The sequence below is a fragment of the Syngnathus floridae genome, chromosome 12 (genome assembly GCF_059516105.1).
Source record: "Syngnathus floridae isolate MCC-2025c chromosome 12, RoL_Sflo_1.0, whole genome shotgun sequence".
In the NCBI taxonomy this organism is placed as follows: Eukaryota; Metazoa; Chordata; class Actinopteri; order Syngnathiformes; family Syngnathidae; genus Syngnathus; species Syngnathus floridae.
The window spans coordinates 5471855-5495752 of record NC_142424.1 but is presented as its reverse complement, the minus strand read 5'-3'; the positions used below and the strand labels follow the sequence as shown (position 1 = coordinate 5495752).

General features: G+C 42.5%; 1 protein-coding gene and 1 long non-coding RNA gene across 5 annotated transcripts; one reads left to right on the top strand and one right to left on the bottom strand.

The window, feature by feature from the left end:
* Window positions 1–976: 976 nt before the first annotated feature.
* sh2d3ca (SH2 domain containing 3Ca) lies at window positions 977–22313 on the top strand. 3 transcript variants are annotated; one of them, XM_088392586.1, is made up of 13 exons: window positions 977–1381; window positions 15447–15575; window positions 17201–17350; window positions 17429–17706; window positions 17878–17949; window positions 18235–18362; window positions 18439–18796; window positions 18867–18996; window positions 19092–19207; window positions 19461–19632; window positions 19708–19819; window positions 19879–20085; window positions 20520–22313. In XM_088392586.1, the coding sequence occupies exons 1-13, from the start codon at window positions 1307–1309 to the stop codon at window positions 20693–20695; spliced, it is 2103 nt and encodes a 700-aa protein (XP_088248712.1). In that variant the 5' UTR covers window positions 977–1306; the 3' UTR covers window positions 20696–22313. The 3 variants fall into 3 exon arrangements, with proteins under 3 accessions (XP_088248712.1, XP_088248710.1, XP_088248713.1); XM_088392584.1 differs by having other exon boundaries at window positions 978–1387; XM_088392587.1 differs by lacking the exon at window positions 17878–17949 and having other exon boundaries at window positions 979–1387.
* LOC148389749 (uncharacterized) lies at window positions 19648–20867 on the bottom strand. 2 transcript variants are annotated; one of them, XR_015861832.1, is made up of 3 exons: window positions 20741–20867; window positions 20477–20619; window positions 19648–20053 (listed from the first exon to the last, which is right to left on the bottom strand). It is a non-coding gene; the product is annotated as an uncharacterized LOC148389749 (long non-coding RNA). The 2 variants fall into 2 exon arrangements; XR_015861833.1 differs by having other exon boundaries at window positions 20500–20619.
* Window positions 22314–23898: the final 1585 nt, after the last annotated feature.

Sequence of the window (23898 nt, the reverse complement as noted above, 5' to 3'; positions counted from 1 at the left end):
GATGACACTCGTACGGGGCCCCTAGAGACAGAGCATCACATGTGCACGCGTGCGCGCGCGTGAAATGGGCTGAGGAGAATCACACCGTGTTATCCTTTAGACACCTGCCGTCGTGTTTCAGATTTTAATGAGCCGTCTAGCTGCATGCATTACTCCAGCATAGCCAGCAAATGCACTCTGGTTGCAGCCTCGGCTATCTGAAGTGAGATAGGGATGTGTGAGTGCCTATAAATCCTCATATATGGTGTATACTATATGCATTCAAGCATTTGTGCACGCCCCAGGCTCCTTTCATGGCTTAAGAAAGGTTAGATTCTTCAGGGAGGCTGCATTCCTCTTTACTCCTTATTCATAGCTTATCATTTCATCTTGTAGGGTTTGCTTAGCCAAAGTTTTTAGTGACATCAGATAAGAATGAAAAAGTATGGACGGATGTAAAATATGCAACTTGAAAACCTCCCAAGTCGCGTTTTGGAATGAGATGGAAAGAAACACAATGACGCCTCAATGACGTCATCCGTATTCTAATTGCAACCCCTAGAGGGCATATTTTCATAACATCTGAGGATTGCTATGGTAGGCTTTGATGTGTTAACCAGTCAATTTTATTTTCTTATTATTTAAGCAGAATTTTTTTGCAAGCAATTGCAATTATACCGTTGCCCTTTCTTCACTTTCTTCCACTTTTATTCCCTTCATCTCACTCATACATTCCATGTCAGCATTGTCCAAGCACTAAAGAGAACAGGGGTGCATTTTTTCTTTTTTTTTGGGTGGATGGCGAGGGAGGGGGGGTATCCGGCAGGGTGGGTGGGGCCTGCCTGCCTGCCTGCAATTCGCCAGCACTCTCCCCTGCTTCTTGCCAGTTGCCAGTGTTCAAGCCCCCCTCCCTCCCTCCCTCCCATCCATCCTCCCACTCTCTCTCTCTCCCCCTCCCTGTGGTTCACCCTCCCCCCACCCACACGCCTTTCACAAGCAAGCAATGAGGTAATCCCTAGCAGGCGCGTGAAGTGCAGCAAGTGCGGTGAGAGGCGCAAGAACAGCAGCCGGCGTGATGTCTTGAGCTGTGATATCACTTTTCTCCCTCTCCTCGAGATGGTCTGCTTAGCTGCTAACAAGCTGTAGCTTTGACACATTTTTTTAGTTCTTTTTATTTTTAGTCAGGGGGATGTGGAGGGGCTTTTAGGATAGGCAAGGGTGGGACAGGCTTAGCCCAGGGACTCGTAGGCTTACATCGGACATCCCGGGTGGGGGTGAAGAGATAGAGGCAATAAAAAGACAAGAGGACGAAAGGTGTGCGACCACCATGACGGAAAGGTGCAGTCTGTGGAGCGCCCTGTCGGCTGCAGCATGCTGCTTCTACCGGGGATCTTTCATGCAGGTGCAGGTTAGTGTATATTGCATGCCATGTCTTCTAATGCGGTTCCTCTTGATGCACATGTGAGCCGGTTGCATCAACCTTCATGCAAGCTGGCTCACCGGTGACATCATAGAAGTAGTACCGGGGCTGTCAAAACCACCGTGAAGAGACAGGAAGTGACATTTTCTACTTTTAGTGCATTGGAGTGAAAGTATGTTGAGGTCTACAGGATCATCTTTACTTGATCTAATTCCAGCTCAGTTTGAAACTCAATATGTGAGCATATACACGGGACCGGATGATTCTATTTTGCTTAACATGTATTGGTCACAGTAAAAGCCTGTATTGAATTTCAGATGTGCTTGGATGGATGAGAACTAAAATATATCTTGGAGTTGTTTGAACAAAATGTATGCAGAAAGTTATTTTTGCGACTGTTCGGCCGACTTTGTTGTGTCACTGGCTATGACAATCTAATGAGGTGCAATGGATTTTTAGATATTATGCAAATGTGTTTCAATTAAAGATGATGGTATTGTAATCATCAGATTGTTCAGAATTCGGTCAAATGGAACTGATTGAAGCAGTTGATGCAAAATGGAGGCATTATTGATTCAGTCTCAACTAGTTTACAGTTACAGACAAAGATGAGCAAGCATGGAAAAAAAGAGTTCAGAACATTCTGATAGACATTGCCCCATTTAATTAGAGTTTATATCACAAAAATATTCTTGAATAAACATAGCCAAGGAAATGACTGTCGTCGCTTTTGTTTACATCTGTTTAGCTTCAAATGGGAACGTTTAAACTCAGAGTCGTTAAGTTATTTTTAATCAAAGCGGCGTCGGGTTCGTGCGTAACAGCGGTCGAATTAATTAGTTAGCGAAGCCTTTACGAGTTAAGTGGCAGCGTTTCTATTGTAAGCAAATAATTGCTTAATTCTATGCAACATGGGATTGTTTTCAAACACTCATTTTATCTAGCCCAATATTGACTTCCCCGATCCATTCTCATTATAGATAGCTTGTCAAGCACAATTGTGGTTTGGGGGTGTGTTAATTGTTACTTTTTCAACTCATCCATAGTCCCATTGATGTCTCATCCATTTGTTTCTCAACATTGAAGAGTGTTTATAAAGTTCTACATGACATCAGTGGCCATATTTGTTTCAGTCTTTGCACAAACTGGATGCCAGCCAAAGTTTTGAGATAGCAATAGAATTTTTCTATTCTCAAATAATCCTTGATGGCATGACAAATAAGGGATAAATCCATAATAACTGATGTTGTGCTGTGCCCCCGGCTCATCAGCTGTATCAGTGGAGAGAGATTACATTTGATCCCCTGGTCTAGACTGCACTATTCTTGCTGTGTGTACACACACAGACACACACACACACGCACACACACAGTCATGCTGCTCTGCCATTGTGTATGCATTCTACCCAGTGCTTCCAGCGCATCTTTGTAACTGGGACAATGTAACTACCCCCTGGACTCTGACAGTGACAGTAACATCCCCCCTCTTCATCACTCACACACACACATGCACACACACACACATGGTTAGCTAGCCCTCCCTTCCACTTTGATTGTTTTTCAAGTTAATCTTTCTTCTTCTCGCCGCCAGCCACTTTCCCTCCTCCTTCTCCCTTCGCCTCCAAGGCTTGTGGCCTCATTCCCCGCTGACCTGAGCAGCATGTGGCCGCCATGGTGCCCAAGCCAGCAGCCGGTCACTCTGTCCTTTAGCATTCCTGTGCCCGACTGGACGTGTACCGTTCACACAGCTCTCAACATGGCACCTCGGTGCCTGCCAGGCACATCGCTGCCCGGATACGCCACAGGATAGAGCAATCATTATCTCATGCCATTGTTTTGACGTACAATATGACAATATCTTCTTTTGTATGCTGTGGAACGTTATCACATGGAAGAGCAGCTCATCATTCGCCCTTTATATTATTGGTGGGCAAATGAAGCTTCATGAACCAGTTGTATTTTTTTTTCCATCTTCTCCATATAGCACTCTAAGAGCCCAATGTTGAACAGAGAAGAGTCCAAAAATACAACAACTGATTTGTGAAGCTTCGTTTCTCCATCACGACTTTATAGCCTTCTAAACATCTTGTATTAGTTTGTTGGATTGCGAGTAGTAAAAGACTCCCGGGCGCGTGTTCTGTAAATCTTTGACAAAAGCAAGGAGGTTAGTTATAGCCGACTCAGTCACAGCAGGTTAACTCGCAATGGTCTTGTCAGTCAGATGATACACTCTTGCCATTGTGTGTGTGTTGGGCCAAGGCAAAGCTGGAACCAACTGGTATGTTTTAGCATTGGAATATTCACCATGTAATCCTCTCCTCTTATCAGTCTCTCCTTCTCGCCCTCCTCCCTAAAAAGCTTTTCACCATAAATCCTCTTTTGGCGTGCTGGCCTGTCACACCCTGGAGGCTTCATAGTGTGACGGCCGGGCAGCTGTGTGTATATGTGTGTGTGTGTATCCTCATTAGTGCACGGCCATGTTTTTGGCATTAATTAGGCGTGGGACTTGTCTGTCAGCTGCATATTTTTGTTTTATGCATGTTTTGTCTGTTTCGACTGTACAGGCAGACATCAAGGTTTGGGCAATCGGTTGAAGAGTGGGATTTGTTCAAGTCTGTTTAATTGATAATTCATTCTGTAGTTCGGAGACTTTGATACGAGAAGCCTCGCCTTGTTTTGGATTCTCGGCGTGAGATCAAAGTCGGGATATATGAAGCATACTGAACGAGTAGATGGGATTGACGAATTACAAAAAAGTTACTTGAAATCAAAAGTATTGGAGTAAATTTCGGATTTTTTGCTCATCAGTTCGGGTTTGTTTGTAAAGTGCGGTTCCGCCGTCGGGTCGATGAAACGTGCGGTTGTTAGTGGCACACGGTTGCAGCAAAACAGACAGCAAATCGTTATTTGTGATTGAGAGTGAAGGATGGACTTGAACACCACTAGTTACACCTTCATCAAATCTCTGATCATTTCAGTTTGTCTGACCTTGATGTTGATAAAAATAAGCTCAATTCATTTCGCTGAAATAAGATCCTTTTGACTTTTCACATATGCTTTATACTGATGATGATGAGCTGGAAGCCAGCTGGAAGATGTTATCTTTGGAAATATTTACTCTGGTTTGAAGTGGCGCATTGCAATCTATAGAAGGAATTCTTATTCATACTCGATGGTTTCCCAGTAGTGTTGTGATTTTTGAGCTCCAGGCCAAGATTACCGTGCTCTCCACCTCAGCGCCTCCTGTTATCACCGCTGCTCCTCTCTAACATGATTGAGAAAAGCTTCACATTAGAATAACAAAAAAAAAATGCTTCAGGAAAGGAGATTATTCCATAGAGGAGCTTCCTGCCAGTTAAATATTCGGCCCTATCAGCATTTGAGAGGGTGATCGAAAGTTGCGTAATGGAATCGCTGAGTAAAACTAACAAAATTGAGGCTTCGCGGATTTGAATGGTGAAACTAATTAGAAATATGGACTTCATTTTACGGGATAGAATGGATCTGCAGATGCTCACAAAATGTTAACAAGCTCTTGATGGATTTAGCTTAATAGAGAGTGAAGGTTGGCTGCATCAACCATTAGTGCCATTTCTCCTCTTTGCTTATTAACTTGCTCATCTTTTCTCGCTTATACGTTTGAGTAGTTGGGAACTGACAGAATTTTTTATATTTGGCTTTATGAAGCACCAGATATTAAAAAAAAAACACGTTTTAGCTTCAAGAGTTTTAAGGACTGCGCCGTTGTGGGTGTGAACACTGCTCCTCTCATTCTCTGCACACAAACGTAGCTTATGTTTGGAAAGCCACAGCTGACAAGGAGTGCGTGGCATAGTGATGCGATATGGAGCAGAAGGTGAGCAATTGTTTGCTTCCTTCATATTCAACCTCAGACGGCTGCAGCTTAAAGTTTCCCGCAATGAAACAATAGACGAGAGCTTTCAACTTCACATTGAAAAAATATTTACCTTGCATTAATGCTTCTGGTTTCTCATGTTTTATAAATGTCTTGATGAGTCCCAGTGGCTGAAGTGTGTTTTGAAAAAGGCCTCCGACCACTGGGGAGATTTAAACGCATCATTTTACTCAATGAACAGACCGGAGGCTGTTAAAGCGTCTCGGTGTGATTTGCAGGGAGCAGCTGAGAATGGCACACTTGTTTTATACGCTTTCTTTGAAGAACACACTCGCATAACCCGCACACGCATCATTCCACGCTTGCACGGGTTCACTCCTACACGCAGCAATGCTTACATTTTAAGGCTTCTGCGAACAATTTCATTTGGATGGTCAGCTCAATGGGTGTGAAAATGCCCCAAAATTTAATTTGCATCAAATCAATGTCAATGAGCTACTTACTTTTTAGCCACTTGTGGTATAGATTATAGTTTGGAAGAACACACACAGACAGAAGAAGGCATAATTCAATACATAACATCCATAGTAGTTATTTGTTTGGTTCTGGAACTATTGATGGGGTGCAGATGCATCCTTGGTTGGGGTAAAACAAACTTAGGATGGCTGCAAAACAAAACAAAAGATTACAAACGCAAATGATAAAAGGGGGTGCCAGTGCCCCTGGGCCCCCCTTCCTCTAGCTGTGCCACTGTGGAGGTGGATTCCATATTATGAACGGAATATGGCTATTTTCCCTCCAGCTAGCACGGAAAAAGTTTGCAAGCATCTTATGTTCACGTGTAAAATCTTAGAAGACGTCCCAGCAGCAAGGCTGACAATTACCATCCAGTAAGTGACATCATGCTCTAAAAAAAGGAGAGGTGGGGGCAAAGGAGTGGGTGGAAGGGGAACGCAAAGCATACAGAGGCAAGAGAGTGAACAACGGCGCATCACGGGCTAATTTCCCATGAGCGTCTCTTTGCGGAACGTGTCGAGTGTCTCTCACGGGAATGTTTACGCTCACACCTTCCACAAAAATCACTTTCTTGCCCTGCGTCTCCCTTCATGCCTGCTTAAAAGCTGTCACGAGGGCAGGGCTGGTTCTCTGAAAGTGTGCTTACATCAATACACGCGTGTGTGTGTGGTTTATGGAGTCCCAGCTCCATCTGCATTACCATGACAACCGCCCGGTAACAACTCGGAGACAACACCCATTTCTCCCACCCCCTCTTCTTCAGCTTGCATGTGCGTGTCTCCGAGCACGTCCATTAGTGAGCGTCCCAGCAGGTCTCAAAATGATGGACAAGACCCTGATAGCTGTGCGCCTCAGTCGGGCGTGGTCACACACATACACACATGAATGGAGGTGATACCTCAGCGGAGCTCTCACGCTGTGTACTTGGCCAACCAATTGCAACGCTCGCTTCTCCAGCTCCACAATCACGATGACATCACCGGCATCCAATGGTGTGGCGTTTAAAGGGCGTGCTTCTTTTTCTGCTCGCGTGCGCGGCGGTGATAAAACTAATTGATATGCATCTAAGGGTCCTTGTGGGTTCACGCTACTCCTGATTTTTTTCCCATCATGCACCCTGCTTCTTTTCACTTCTTTGCTATTCCCACTTCACTCGCCATCATAATCAACATCATCTCTCCTCCCCTGCGCGTGAGGTGCGTGCGTGTCAAGTTCCAAGGCCAGTCGATAGGTCATTGTTTGTATTGTGACTAAGCAAGATGTGTGTGTGTGCTGGTCCAGATGAATGTCTCTATGACAACCTTCCCGGCTATGACCTTCGATCTAAATGAGTCTTTGCATCATCAATTCTCTGTCACGCCACAAGAATGATGGCCCGTCTTGATGCAGCTATTATGTTCTTAGTTTATTAAAACGAGTCCCAAGTTGTTGGTATTGTGATAAGCTGACACTATTCTGGGTAAACACAAATTGTTTTTTTTTATTAAGATAACCATCTGTCTTGAGTGTTTTTGTTTTTTAAACCTGAATGTACATTTCAGTCCGCTCAAGCTAACTGCTACTGTCTAACAGCAAATACAATGCTGTTAAATTCTTATATTTAGAATTTAATGATAGTGATTTAATTTAATAATTTTCAAATATATACCGTAATTTTCGGACTATAAGCCGCACCAGCTAAAACTCGTGATTCAAAATTTGTGAAAAAGTCGCAAGTTATAGTCCGAAATTTACGGTACAAGGATGCTGTATGTGTTTGTTTAAGGTATTTGTGCTGCTAGCTTCTAATCATTCAGTGTTGAGAGGCTACAATTGATGGATTAGGATGCCAGGCTGGCTGTCAAGATGTGTTTCTCCCAGCGGATGTGGGTTAGGAGGCCCCGCCCCCTCGGCTAAAAAAAAAAAAGCTAGCCCCTCTGAGTTTAATTGAAAGTTATGCAGCTGGAAATTATATAAGGCATAAAATTTGGAGTTAGTCAACGATTGAATCGCTTGGTCCTGCTTTCCCCTTTAATAATGATATCAGACAAACTATTGCTAGCAGCTATTGTTGACATCAGAGTAGCACAGCTCAGATTCGTCACCATAAATTAATGCTTCTTGATTTTTGATTTTGGCAAGACCTAAAGAGAATTTCGGAGTCTGCGCTCGTGTTTGTTGTGACAGTATCCACGGGTGGTGTTTTACATCTTGGCGTAGTTCCAACAAGCAAAGCTGATTAAGTCTCCTCTGTCAGTCATTGATTAATTCATCAGATGCTGTGTCACCATATGCTGTTTGCATCCATGGCTGCAAATAAAAACCACAGCTGAGGTTAGCATAGCATGGAAGCATACATGTGAATTTAATTGGACATTATTATGAGATATTATAGATTTTATTTTTGCCATTCCCGTTGCAGCTGTTTATCATCCACCCTCCATTTAAGTACTTCTATTAAAGAACAAAGAAAAGAAATGCATTGTGGGTTTGGGGGAGTTTTCCATCACGCTTGTCAAGGTCAAGATGGATGGTACTAGTATGGATGGTAATACTAGAATGCCTTGCCTCCAAATGGCAATGAGGAAAGTGTGATTCTGATTGGTTGCACATCTTGGTTAAAATCATGCATGCTTGTCTGGACCTTTGTGTGTCTGTGTGAGCTTTAACGTTAGAGTGGCTAGTATTGATGAGTCCCCAGAACATCCATCCGTCCACATGGTGACCTTTTACCTCCAAAAAGCCTGCAAATTAGCCATTAATGGCTCATCCCCAAGAGAAGAGGGTGACATTGAGTGGCAAAGGCCCCAGGTGTGTGTCAATGCATGTGTGTGTGTCATAGAATAAGAAAATTGATGACTAGGCTGGACATGGCAAGGGTGTTTTGCCATTGCCGCTGGACTTTTGGATATTAATATTAATGCTACTATAATGAACATATTTTTTGATGTCAGGCTGAGGTTATGGATGGTTATATTCTGTTTACACTGAAGAAATATTGCTCACCCATTTTGATAAAGGATGCATGTAGCTGACGTCATAAAGTCTATCTTCAGATAAACTATCTAGAAAAATGATCTAATGACAAAAACAGAGGAGATATCATCTGCCGTTAAGTACACAAATACCCCTGACTGCTATTAGAGGAAATACAGTAGTTTATTTTAGTCTCCTCCATGCATCATGTGTGTTTTGCTAGTGGAACCAGATGATGCTCCCTTTCCACACACAGCAGCTGAGTGCATCTTTAAGTGATGGAGAATGATATGATATGTCGAAAGAAAGCAAGATGGAGGCCGGTGAGTGAGATGATCTGTCAGCAAGAAGGTAACGGGCAAAACGACAAAGGGAAGGGAGGATTCGATACAAGGTGAAGGAGATAAAAAAAAATCAAGCGAGGAAGTAAGCGTGATAAATTGCCGTGGCTGCTTAGAGAAGATAAAATGAGACAACTGAGTTCCTTACATGTATTTATCTCTATCGTTCCCGCCTGTGCCTTGTAAAGTGTCATGTTACACAGCAAGGAGGCAAAGCAAGCGTATAAAAAAAAATCAAATTGACAAGAAGCTGGATTCGAGTCCCCAAGAGACTTATTTTGATGGAGTACAGATATTTGATTTCAGTGTTGTGGAGTAAAAATAAAAAGTAAATACTCAATCGATTAATTTGGCAAACGATTAATTAATCGTTGTAGTCCGTTGTGGCTCTGCTTCCCACGACATCATAACGCTCGAGAATGAAGGAGTAATTGCGGCAAAACCGGGCGTTCATCGTATTAGTCACACTTTGTCAGCGTCTTGATAAAACTAATTGCCGCAAAATCTATCCCGAGCATTGATTAATAGAGCAGAATGAGCGCTGGTGGTAAGATGTATTGATGTAAACTTACCCCAAATGCCCTGATAAGAGACTGGACCATTTCTTTCAATATTTTATTTATTTATTAAGGTACAAACTTAAATTTTACTGTGTTGTCAAAACGTTCATATCTTAAATCATCATCCTCCATTGAAATGAATGGAAATGCCATTAATCCGTTCCAAGTTCTCATTGGAGGGATGGACAAATTCAACATTAGACGGGGCCCCACATCTGGTGTTTTGCTGAGTTGTTTGAACCGCTCCAAACTGCTGACCGAGCCATGCCAGAATTCGAGGAACACACGGTCGTACACGGGATGAGATACCGTAATGATCCTCTCAACCTGCCGCGTTTTCCTCACCAGTTCACACCATTGCACATGACAGAGCAGTACACACATGGGGCACATTAACCTCTCTCACTCTCACGTACGTCACATATATTACTTCCTTAGGGCTGCGCACCAGCTGGGGTGTTCGAGGTTACCATAGCAACAGCATCTGAAGGCGTGGCCTCACTTATATGATTGCAAAGGAGTCCTCCGATTTTTTAAAATACAATTTTAAAAGTGGAAGACACTTTGCATATTAATTTAGTTTATTTTACAGTAATATCAGCTACACTGCTGTGTCATTAGCCGACTTATCAATTTGAATTGGGATTAGCCTTGTGTATTTTATCTGATTTCATCTACAGAAACAGCTAATTAAATGCGTGTTAGCACTAATCAGTATTTGTACGACATTCTATTCTGGATGTGCGCTGACTGCAGATGTCATCATCAGATTTTAACAGGTACAGATCCGCATGTATCCGGTTTTGTACATGTGCTTTGGATTCAATTGGCAACAAGGTCAGCCTCAGGGATTTATACATAAAAGTATACTCAGTACGGAGGACAGCGAGGCCTTCGGGTGGGTGATGTCATCGTATATCTTCGGGCGTGATGGCACACGCCTGTCTCACTCACGTTAAATTGTATTGTCATCGAAACGTCGTTTGCGTCGTTGATCAAAGCTTTGAGATTGATTTGATTTCATGGTCATATGCACACAAGAGGAAATATGGATTCTCTGAGGAATTGGAATTAAAATGCAAATAGTATTGTCAGGTAGTGCGATACGCTGACAAAGATGTTAAGTCCATTGAGATTGGAGTGGATATATAAAAAGTCTACACACCCCTGTTCAAATGCCAGGTTTTCAAATCTGTACAATACAGTTATGGATTTTTTTTTTATAGATTATATGGTATAGTTCATTGAGAGCAAACCAACAAAAGAACAATCAATAGGAACCCAAATAATTGACCCAGATTGGATTTACATTCCAGCTTAAAATCAAAGAGATCCTGATTTTTGTGCAAGCGTGTCAGCGTGAACACTATGATTGTCCCCCAGTTTTCCAAATGTGTGGCCTGGTTTAGTAAACTACAATTTAGCACATGCTTATTTTCACAGCTGCTGATACAATGGAGCAGCGCCCAATGAGCTTGTTGAATATTTCAAACACTGTATAATGATGATGTACGACACTCCCCGGTGCACAAATGAATATGTACGACTGCTTTTGTAACCTGGAAGGGGAGCTTTAAAAAGACATTAGTCAAATGTGTCTAAATGTTGCGGCACATTTTGTTTCAACCTGCCTTGACCTCACATTTGGTGTCATGTGATTGATTTGACAACACAATAGAAAAATTGAAATGCTGGTCGAAATAGTGCAAAATCAGTCTCGTGAATCAAAATAATCTCAAATATTCTTTCCCCATTAAAATGAATGGAAATGACATAAATCTGCTAGAGCTTTGTCCTCTAAAACTACAATTTTTTCTTTTTTTTTTCAAATGATACTAATAGTTTTCTGTATTGTAGTTTATAAAAGTGTGTAGTAGTTACATACTCTCCATAAAAAAACAAAAAAAGCAATTTTTGCATTAATTCAATGCATATTGTGCTGTTCGTTCTGGTATGTGAGGTTTGGCCACAGGGGGCAGTATAATACGGACAAACCATACAAAGAAGATTTTCACAATTAACTCAGTAAATTGCAGTAATATTAGTCATATTTGGAGACGCTTAAAGAATATATGCCTTTATTTATTTTTTTATTTTTTCTCTACATTTGTTGCTGCACCGTTTGTCTTCAAACACTTTAAAAAAAATCTTTTAGAATGAATTTTTTTGCTGTTGTGCAAAATCCTACTACTACTTGATGTGGGTCATCGGGGAGATGGAATATAAAGCAGAGCATGCAGTACAAAAATGGGGCTGCATGTGCTACTGCCTCAGCGGGAGTGTTAGTGTATGTCACATCTTTTCTACCAGCTGTCAGTCAGTCCTGGAGGTCTATTTGCACACATTACACTGACAGAAGGCTCCACAACAACGCTGCAGGTTGTGTAGATTGGTGCAGAAATGTGAAGTATATATCAGCATCTACCTGCTGAGCTGCCCTGAGACATTATTGCCTGGATGTGTGTGTGTATTTGTGTTCATTCTTAACAGTAGTACAACAGAAGGTCACTGTTATTATTAGACTGGTGGGTTTGCTCTTTTCAACTCAATGGTGGTCATTTTATCTAGTCATATGCCACATTGTGTCAATTTCTTCTGCTCTTTTGTTACTCAACTCATCTCTAAAGAATAGTTTGTATTTTTCAATGCATGTGGTCAACAACATCACAAACTCAACGCAGCTCTGCTTACCTTGCACAAAGCCACCACTTGGCCAAGGTACCACATTGTGCCCATCGAAACGTAGCCTAACAAAATCCCAAACTTTCGAGGTCAAAGCGTCTTTGGTTTTCCCGACCTCTCCAGCCATCATTACAGTACTCATGTGACTTTCAAACTATTATACCCGTGTGAACCAGGCAGAAGGTATCAGTACACGTCAAGCTGGAGGGCACAAAAGGATTATGAGAATCTGGAGAGCAGTGATACTGGACACGTACATGCGTGCAAACCCCCAGTCAGCCCCCCCTTAATGGGAGACGGGAGCGTTGCATGGTCTTAATGCCATAATCCTGGTCTGTATCTCCTAAAAAAAAAAAAAATGGGTGAAAGTAGGAGTAGAGTAGATCATAGGCCAGCTTTTGCATTTTTGGTGGGATTCCCCAATCCACTCCCAAAGCCTTCCCCCATTTTCCACCCCCACTGCTTTAGGCGTTACCACGACAACAGGGTCAGCCGCAAGCCCCGTGGGTTGAAAACAGAAAAGGTGCCCTCCAGTCTTTTAAGCACACTCCTTTTTTTTTTTTGTGCTCCACTTTCATTTTGTTGACATGCATAAGACTTCCAGCAGATGTTGAGAGATTCCATGACTTTCTATTTGTCACTTTTTCCCCTCAAATTTGTACCTACAATTTACTGCTGCTTTAAAGCATTGATAATGTGAAGGTGTAAATGAAGTGGCACATTTCGCCCGTCATGTTTTTCCACACTCACCTTCTCATTTTGCAGTATAGCGAGTGTGTACTATATACGCCTGCCTCTACGATAACAGTGCTTATCTTTGATGACCTGCTCTTAGTGCCTGTCTGGACCCTCAACTAAATATTGAGTCCCATCCATCAATAGTAACTCACACAGACACACAATGTACTCACAAAGTCCTGCGTCAGCTTTGCCTTAACTCCGTGCTGCTAATGGGCTAGCTTTCCTCCCCTCCCAGTTTGCCTCTCTGTCTACATTTAATGAGGTTCCGTTGTTCCGACTGTCTGACTTTCAACGCTCTCTGCACTCTCTGTTGCACCCTGCTTCGTTTTGTCTCAAGGTTCATCCGGCGTGTGTCTAGTATAGGTTGGCTTGCTTGCTATTTGATGCTTCCCCCAGTGGGATTTTGCAGAGTGGTCCTACTTAGCATTACTGGATATGGATTGAAGGTTTCTTGTCGGAGTAACTGACTTAAGGCCATGCTCTGTTTGCTTTGACTGTTTGATTGGCTGGAATGCATTGATGGTGTTTCCATTAGTTTTAATAGTAAGGAGTGATTTGAGATAGACATGCATAAGGGAGATGTGCTAATCATTACTGTGCTAGCCACATAGTAACTCTCATAGGATAATAATAGACATATAGGATAATAGGATTCTTCTTGCCTATACTAAGATTGCACGGTATGTTGTCATGGAAACCAACAATTATTTTTGCTATGTGAGAATGCAGTACAACAATTCACTGTAACAATACCAGTGATGTATTATTGATGTTTTTCCTCAACACATTTAAACTCACGAGTCAACAGTAATATAAATGAATGAACACAGCTTAGTAAGTAAAAAAAAAAAAATTAGATGAGTGTCACCTTGAAAATATGCTCGTTTGGCCTCAGTCCAGTCCAAAAGACTTTGGCACTTTTATTTATTTAGTTATTTATTATTTTTATTTATACAAACAAGTTGGGCTTGACAGACTGTATAGAACTTTTCTTTATTTTGGTGGAAGCAAAAAGCAATATGAACTGCCATCACGTTATATAAGTTATTAAAGTAGATGTCTCTCGTGTTTTTATTCTTGTCATATTACTTTTTCCTCTCCCCTTTTATTTCCACTTTTTTTTTTCTCCAATGTCTATTTGTCAGTATCTCTGACAAATCCATGAAGCGCATCTAAAGTGGAGCCCCACTCAATTTTCAATTTACCCCCATAACTTCTCATATATAGACACACAACACACACACAACACAAACACACAAGTCTATTGTCGAGAATCTGTTCGAGGCCTCCTGTGGGTTTCCACGGAGACGAGCTGAAGCAATAAACGTGCACTTGACCCTGCCGATCACTTATTGGCCTCCGCGCACACACACCTCAAATCTAATCTGGGAAGCGTGAGTCTCTGAGGCCATATCCCTCCATCTGCCCCCCAGGACCAGAGGGGAGAGGAGGAGGGCGAAGGTGGTGAAGAAACAAGGAAGTTAATAATTTCATTTCGCTCTGACCTGGGGAAGAGAGCATCGATCACTTGCTTCTTCTGGTCACTTCATATCACCATCACAGACAGTCAAAAACCTTGTGATGATGGAAGAAGAAGGAAACAAACATAAAATGTGGTTCTGTTTCTCAATATTATCTTGTCAACTCTGGCAGGATAATTTATTTCTCTTTTTTTTTTTAAAAAAAGGCAAAAATGTGCAGAAAGTGGATGATGTCATGACTGGTGTTGGCCAGTTATTTCATCAGATTTTCTCCTTTTACACAAAAATAAAAAAAACATGTACAATATTTTATGTTGGTGCAAACTATAGCAACTCTTGGCACATAGTTTCATTCTGGATTCAACTAACTGAGCAGAAAATGCCTCAAAAGCAGCTTGACTTATTTGGTTATCATGATTTTTTTTCGCAGCTAGAGAGTCTTTGAAAGGTAAATAAGCATGAAAATGTTTGGCGGAATTCATTTTCATGTATTACAAGCGCAGATTTCCCTAGAGTGTTGCTTATTTGTGCAAGCAAACAGCAAGTGGAGAGCTTTGAAATTTGAAACATGATCCTCTTGTTTGTGTCTGAGAGGAGCATGTGGATGTGTTGAGTCATTGAAAAGCTACTGAAGGACTCCGCAGTGCCTCCAAATAATAAAAGCTTAGCATGATTTCTTCCGCTTGGTAATCAGGTCAGGGTCAATTGGATTGTTTTGTGTGCATTTGTGTTATCTTGTGTTATTTTCTTCTCTAATGCAGATGTTCAACCCATATTATTTTTGTTTTATCTTTACCGACCCAAAAAGTACCGACTTCTGTACCAATCACTTATAGGCTGGAGTGTGAACTATTTACAATCCCAGTAAAGTAGATTCAACTTCAATTTTTTTTCTTCTCCTGTTTGTGTCCTCCAGTTCTCCAAGGAGAAGTACCTGCTGGAGTCTCCTCCCGAGAAGCTACGAAAAGAGCTGGAGGAGGAGCTAAAGCTGAGTCCTGCTGACATCAGGAGCCATGGTTGGTACCATGGACACATACCCAGAGAGGTTTGTATCCACATTCCATTCATCCATTTTTTTATATTGCTCTTGTCCTCATTAGGAAATCAAATTTAAATAGCCAATACAAGAAATTTTATCTTGATAATGTAAATTCTCTTATACGTGGACTATTTTAAAGAATAGAGTGGGCCGTTTGTGGCCCACATGCCCTACTTTGCTCACCCCTGACTTGAAACAATGCCGGTTTTGTATGACATCACAAAAGCCTCATAATCTATTTTGTTAAATAACAAACTGGACATAGAATTGTGCTCAATAAAGAAACCCATGCTGATGAAAAGCATCTTGGCAGAGGTAATTAAACAAGATTAAAGTGTGGGTTGATGTGTGTTTGAAACGGCCGTGCTTTTTAAGAGCTCACTTGAGCGGCTTTTTAGCAGCGCAAACACGGGATGACACCGATTAATGACTCCCATCATCGCTCTGGCTGCTCTGCGGGATTGACTTAAGTGTGCACAAAGCGGGACTCGGTGCCAAGCAGACAGCTGGAGGCATCGCTCACCTATGCAATTAGATTTGGGGGGGGTGGGGGGCTCAACAGCGCCCCCTGGTTTTTAATTGTGATTCAAACCCAGGATCACATCTACCCCAATATGTTTTTTTATCAATGGTGTGGCATTAAGCTGCATGTAGGGGGCAAAAAGAAATTAACTGTGGTTTTACTGACCCCTGCTGGTGAAGTTGTGTCTGTACATGGATGCTTCACAGTTCAACGTCTTGTCAGACATTTATATATATTACTGTACAATATGACTGCTTCATAATTTCACTTTTTATTTGTCTTTTAAAAAATGAAAGAAAAAATCACAGTCTTGTTTTTGTTTGCTCTTAAGCCTGAACTTACCATGACAAAAAGATTACTTTTATAGATTGCTCTTCCTCATATTTAAAAACAAAGTGCTTTTTTTTCTAACGCAATAATGCTGAACACAATAGATTTCTACTGAAAAAAAAAAGCTTTTTATAGTCAGCAGTCGCTGCCGGCACCTTATTTGTCTCTACCAGCTTGAACAGCACAGCAGATGTATTTTGGCAGCTTTTTCCCGTTGTTGTGCAACACAAAAATGTCCTAAGGCCTTGTTGTAATTAATCCTGATGGACCGGATTCTCATTATTTCACTGTCAAAAAAATTGATTTAAAAACATGACGTTTTGACAAATGATGTCAAACAAGTGTACCTTTTATGTGATTTGATTTTATTCCATTTATTTACTGAGAGACTATTCAGATTAATGACTCTTTGGATTTAATATACTAGATGACATCAGCATTAGAGAAGCGATGATGTCATGACAGTGCTCAAAGCACTTTGTCCACTAAGATTGCTCTGATGTCATTCCTTTTCTTAGGACCAGCTTTATTGTCTTCTTAGGGGTCGCAGATGTGATCATAAAAAATCATAATTTGATCGATTTTACCCTGCCTCACTTTGCTTGTACAAAATAAATTCAGCATGTTATTTTCCTTCTGCATTAACTTGTATTAACTTTCACAGAAATAAAAAAATATATATAAATAAAAAAAATAAATTAAAATAAATAAATAACATTAAAAAAATAATAGATAAAAAATACAAATTCTCTCAATGGTGTGTGTTCTTTGTGTCTAGGTGTCCGAGACTTTGGTGCAGCATCACGGAGATTTCCTGGTCCGTGACTCTCTGATCAACGCGAGTGACTACGTGCTGACCTGTCGGTGGGATAACGATGTGCTGCATTTCAAGATCAGCAAAGTCCTGGTCAAATCCAGCGACACCAAGGTGCGCACTCTCCCTTTCAAGGCAAATGGCAACATGGGATCAGTGAATGTCACGTTTCTTCTGGGTGGTCAATATTAGGTGCAGTACGTGCTGGAGTCGGAAAGCTTCGACTCGGTCCAGGAGCTGGTGCGTTTCTACGCAAGTCAACGTAAAGCCATCTCGCAGTCCAGCGGTGTCCACATCTACTGTCCGGTGAGCCGGACTCTCCCGTTGCGATACCTGGAGGCCACTTTCGCCCTATCTGGCGGCAAGCACGGCTGCGCCTACTCGCCGTCCAATCAGAGGGGAGCTTACATCAAGAGGCGGAGCGTCACCATGATGGACGGACTCACCACGGAGAAGATGATGCCTCACAGGTGAGCTGAGTAGAGTGGTCTTCTAAATATAAATTCATCTCAGGATTCCAAAATTTTTGGATTTTGTCGTTTATTAATTTAAAATGTGCCATCATGGTCTCCCCATTTGAACCATTGTTCCATTCTTACCCATGATGTCATTTTATTGCTTCTTGTTACACACGCAATCAGTGACTCAGACAGCCCGAGTCCAGTTGAGGCACCAGCGGACCCTCAGCCGCAACCTGCGTCCAAATGCAGCTGGTGTGTGTATTACATGTGTGTGTGAGACACAAGTGTGTAGCTCTAGTACACCTGCCACATCCCTGCAGTCCCTCACCTCATTAGCACCTCGTCCCCAGAAGTGTGTTAAATTAGGTGGACCACCAATTTTGATTTTTACAATCTTTACAAATTTTCTTGAACCCGTGTAAACACCAATAAGCTCCTATAACCACACCACCTCCTGTCATGTGACACTAACCCCCGCCATGTTAACATGCAAATCCACCCATAGGGATTTTTAACAAGTGCCGACTGTGTTTGTAGCCCTTCCACCATTCACCACCACAAAGACTCAATGAGGAACTGCGCAATGAGCATGGACCAGATTCAAGAGTATCGCTGCCCCTTATCGCCTGTCCGGGAGACGCCGATGTCTCCTGCGTACTGTGCAAGTACGTTCTTGGGTTACACAGATTCACTTTAAAGACAATGAGAGGACTGATTTGGATTAAAATGTCTTTTCTCCAGTTACTAGACAAAGAGCCCACTCAGGTGGGCGAGTCCTGGCGGTGGTGCCCCCTTCCCCCGTCACACGCCGTTCCAGCGACCCTCAGCTCAGCCCGTCTTCCGGCAACAACCCCCCAGAGCATCCCGTCTTTCACTCTGCGCACTCCTCTCCCGCCCATTCGACTTTTCAGTCTTCCGAAACGGCGGGCAGCTACTGCGACCTCAGACCTTGCCCTGCTGGACCACCTAAACCTCCCACCAAGGGTTACGTGGAGCGCTTGCGGGTGGAGGAGGGCAGGAATGAGGGTGTGAGGGAGGAGGGAGACGGGATGTGCAGCGCTCCTCAGGTGGAGACGGCTTCCTTGTTTCGACCATCCAGGTATGAAACCAACTTGTGAAAAAGAAATAATTCAATTTTCATCATTCATACTTATCTTCTGCCTATTCAGATATGAGTCGGGCATAATGCCGGCTGACAATAAACCTCTGGAGATGTCCGTGCTGAAGAGAGTGAAAGAGCTGCTGGCTGAAGTGGATGCAAGGACGGCGGCAAAGCACATCACCTTGGTGGACTGCACGGTATGTACACATCAGCATAAATTGGGCAGAACTTCACATGAGTGAGGGCAAGCGGCATAGAAATCCAATATTTTGTCCCATCCCCTCTTGAGCAGATTGCCAGAATACTGGGTGTCAACTCGGACATGCAAAGGATGATGGGCGTGTCCTCGGGCTTGGAGTTACTCACACTACCTCATGGACATCAGCTAAGACTTGACCTACTGGAGAGGTGCGCTGGCTTCTACTGTCATCCATCCATCCATCCATCCATCCATCCATCCATCCATCCATCCATCCATCCATCCATCCATCCATCCATCCATCCATCCATCCATCCATCCATCCATCCATCCATCCATCCATCCATCCATCCATCCATCCATCCATCCATCCATCCATCCATCCATCCATCCATCCATTCATCCATCACTGCTCTGTTGCTAACCAAAACAGCAGTCTCAGTCAAATTCATCTTCACTCAGGTTCTACACCATGTCTATCATGACGGCCGTGGATCTCCTGGGTTGCACGGGAACCACCGAGGAGCGGGCGGCCCTGCTCCATAAGACCATCCAGTTGGCGGCTGAGCTGAAGAGCAACTTGGGGAACATGTTTGGCTTCGCCGCTGTGATGAGGGCCTTGGAGCTGCCACAGGTAAGATAAACACGGTTGCCATCATGCATACTTTCATTCTGTATTGTACTTTTCTTTGACGTGATTGTGCTTCAGATTTCCAGGCTGGAGCAGACGTGGGTGACGTTACGCCAGAGACATACAGAAGGTGCCATCTTGTATGAGAAGAAGCTCAAACCTTTCCTGAAGAATTTGAATGACGGAAAAGGTAAGCAGCAAGTAAAATAAAGTCCTCACTGGTGGTTAATTATTTTTCTTTGCCTCTAGAGAGCAGCGTCGTATCCAGCACCACCTTCCCGCACATCATCCCCGTCTTGTCTTTACTGGAGCGAGGCCTGGCTCTCGGGGAGGTTCTGGAGCCGTGGGAGAGCTCGGAAGTGGGCGTCGACGTGGTCATGCACCACCTGGAGGCGGCTCGAACCGTCGCGCATCACGGCGGGATCTACAGGAGCAATGTCGAGAGCAAATTGCAGGGTATGTGGACAGCTGCATTGAACTGTGTTTGGACTCACGGCCCTGGTGTGCCCTTCTAGCAGTCACAGCATGTATTTATTGCCATGATTAAGAATTGATTGCTCACTGTATTGATTGTCAAGCCATTAAACCTGTTAACCCTGGTTAATCAGGGTGACTAAATAGATTGAGAATTGGTGGAATTGCTCTCGCATTTCATTTCATTCGATTGTGCTTCAAAGCTATTTTTGCTTTTTGTGCTTAATATATTCTGATATTCGTACGATCATCGCAATTACAGAACCAATCAATACGTACATCATCTGGAGCGGTTCAAAATATTTTTGGGGTAAAAAAATAAATAAAATAAGACAATCATCAGAGATGATGATTGTATTTAATGTCATTTGACCTGCAATATAAATCCAGACTAACTTCTCTCTTCTTCTCTGCAGGGTTCCAAGTCCAAGCCGACATCCACGAAATCTTCCAGACGGAGTTCCAGATGCGTCTACTGTGGGGCTGCCGCGGCTCCGAGGGCAGCCAGCTGGAGCGCTACGAGAAATTCGACAAGGTCCTCACCGCCCTCTCCCACAAGCTTGAGCCTCCAGTGCGTCACAGCGAGCTATAGCGAAGATGTTCACAACAAAGACAACTAGCATTGATCTGCACTTACCACTCCAAAGTGGTCTTGTCTTGCATGGCCAAAAACGCGGAGGAGGGCGGGTGGACTACTGTGAGTGGAGAGGCAGCTAAAAGTACAGCCGGATGTCACGTACTACACAACAGACACTCACTGTAAACTGTGACACTGTGGACGTCCTCACTTATCCCTAAAATGTCCACAAGAGGGCGCAAATATCCCCTGAGGGTCCATCTGCAAAGTTTGGCTTTGCTCCGCACACACAGATGCTTCCCTGCTGTCTCACGCTGTCGTAGGAATGACATTTTACTTGGATCATAATGTACATGACTTTTTGTAATTATGTCAATCATGTGAACATTCCTTAATTTCTTATTTATTTTTCGTTAGAGGAGCTTCATCCATTCAGGGCATGTCGGACCGCGTGACAAGCGGGAAGGAGCCATAAAAGCTCAAGATGGAAGCGGGTCCATCAAATATATATCAGACACTCATTAATACATGCATCTTAAATGAAGATGGAAGGCTTTGAGAGTTTTTCAAAACAACTCACGTTAGCTTGGAGCTGTCCGCTAAATGTTGCTAAAAGCGAGGCAAGGTTGCTGTAGTATTCCACATACAGCAGAAACATTCATGAAAATACTGCAAATTTGGATCATTTGGGCCATCACTTAATTTATTCATTTTTTATGAATGGGATGAATCTTTCTGTATTCTCAATGTTGTGCATGTAAAATGGAAACTCAACACTGCCTTCAGTAGTTCACTCCATTTTGAGTCAATTATGCAAACAATCAAAATTGATTTCTGGTTTATAATGTTCATTATTTGAACACTTGCATTTTTTTTTGGTAGTTATTAATAAAGGTTGTAAATGAACCTTGTGAAACAAAAAACTACAAATCACAGTAAAGGTAATATTTTGCTTCTTGGATGCACCCAGTGTGATTGATCTGTGAAGTTACCTTGTGATGATTTTATGTTACCTTAATTTTTAAGCAGTATACTCAGGATCTTTTGTTCATAACAATAGTTGCTAATGACAACAGCCAAAGCCCCATTTCACTTATTCTACTAAATACTTTGCCCTCAGTCCTGTCCCCTTGTTCTCTACCTCCAAATCCGATATGAGCATTCTTTAACATCCTCTGAATGGTCATGTCTGATATCAATCAATCAATGTGAATTAATTCTCAATCTAATCTGATCTTTACATGAGTGTTGTTATTTTGTAGTGGGAAACGCGTTAGTGGTGAGGTACAAGGTGTACAGGTCATGCAAAAAAAAGACAGTGCGTCATAGCCATCATAACCCAGCAGGGGGCGCCCTTAAATCAAACAAGCTCCAGAATTGTAATGCATCTGTGTTGTGTATTTTCTGAATCCTGATTCCGGTTTGTCACCTGCTCACACTGATGGTGGAAGAATGATTTTTATGTATTTTTATTAATTCTTGCTTTGGATACTGAAAAGGTGATGCTTTGAGGACTGCGTGGAAGACGAAAGGACAGTCTGATGAATTTTCTTGTGGTTGCTTTTGTTTTTTTTCTACATATTCTACATAGCAATTCACTCTTTTTTCAAATAAAATGATTGCTTGTGTCATAGACTGCACCTTTGATTTGAAGTCAAACATCAAGTTTCATCCATCTGATACTCTTGCTCCTTTAAAATCGTTCAGCCCCCAAGTCTTAGAATTGTCTTCCATATGTCTAATCTGAGTAACTGATGGCATCTATGATGTAGAACCGATAAAGAAACTACAGAAACAAGCACAATGGGATGAAACTGGGCCTCCGCGCCATCTGCCACAAGAGGAAAATCATCATTGGCTCTGCTCTTTGTCTCCACCGCCCATACAGTTCCATAGGCGTAACATGTTATGGATGTAATCTCTAAAAAGGATTCTCTCTGCTTGATATCTTGGAACGTGTTCATTTCAGCTCTTTATGTTCCTTATTGAAACAGACACAAGATCTCACAGTCCCGCCAGCCAGCTAGCAAACCAGTCGGGACCGCCAACGGACCAACCGCCATCCCCTAATCTCAACCCCCCTACCCCCCCTATCCTCTTTTATTGCTAATCCATTGTGTTGGTCATTGTCATGTGATCATGTGTGACCCGAGCAGCCGTGGTAGTGACTTTTGACGTCTGTCTACAGAAGGCGTTGGGAAATTTTTCCTTCTCAGAAGCCATTTCTGCTCTATTAAGTTCCTGAATAATTTTGGGGAACCAAATTATCAAATGTGTTTGGCATATAATGGATTTTTGAAGCTGCATGTTGGGCCGTATATGGCCCACAGGCTCTATGTTGCCCACCACTATGTCACAGAATAAAACCAAAAGCTCTCTCTTTCTCGCTCTCTCACCTTTCAAAAACACAAACTTAATAAATAATTTAAAACATGCTAACAATGATAGAACACTAACCAGTTTATATGAATGTACAGTACTCAATTATGTTTGATTCCCAGTTAACTGAGCAGAGTATCTCATTAGCTAAAAAGAGAAAGTAGATCCATTTGTTCATGAACCTCATGGCAGTTTAACAAATGTAAGGTGGCACCCATGGCAGTTGTTGAGGGCCGCAGGGGGTCATCCTTTTCTGGATAACTCACCCCATAACCGTGAAGCTGAAATGAATATAAGACATAACACAGATACTTATCACGTCTTTATTACTAAAACCACCACCGACGTTGTCATCAGGCTCCTCTCAATTTCCCGCCTGATGCCTCACATGTCCTCCCCCTGGCCCCCCTGGCCCTCGCAAGGCCTCTGGTCGATCTATCTATGTGGCCCTGCACTGACTCCTCATTAACACATGAATACAGGGGAGGAAAGAGACTGCGAAGGCTTGGACGCCAACAGAAGGCAGAACGATTTGCAATTCAAACCTCTGACTGACCCTTTAGCACAGACACACACATATGCATGCACACCCACTTTGTACCCCACTATATCCTCTATACTGGCTCCAGAACTGTCATCAGTATGACTGAGCATCTATATAAAGAGGCAGATGTGGATTCACACAGCCATGTCATACTTGACTATTGAAGAAGTTCCACACCAACTAATTTTTGATTAATTTCATAGAATAATTTATAGAAAACAAAGTACTGTATTGGAAATGTTGTTTTTGCTGACAATAATAGTAGAAGTCTAAATATTAGAATTGAGTGACTGTT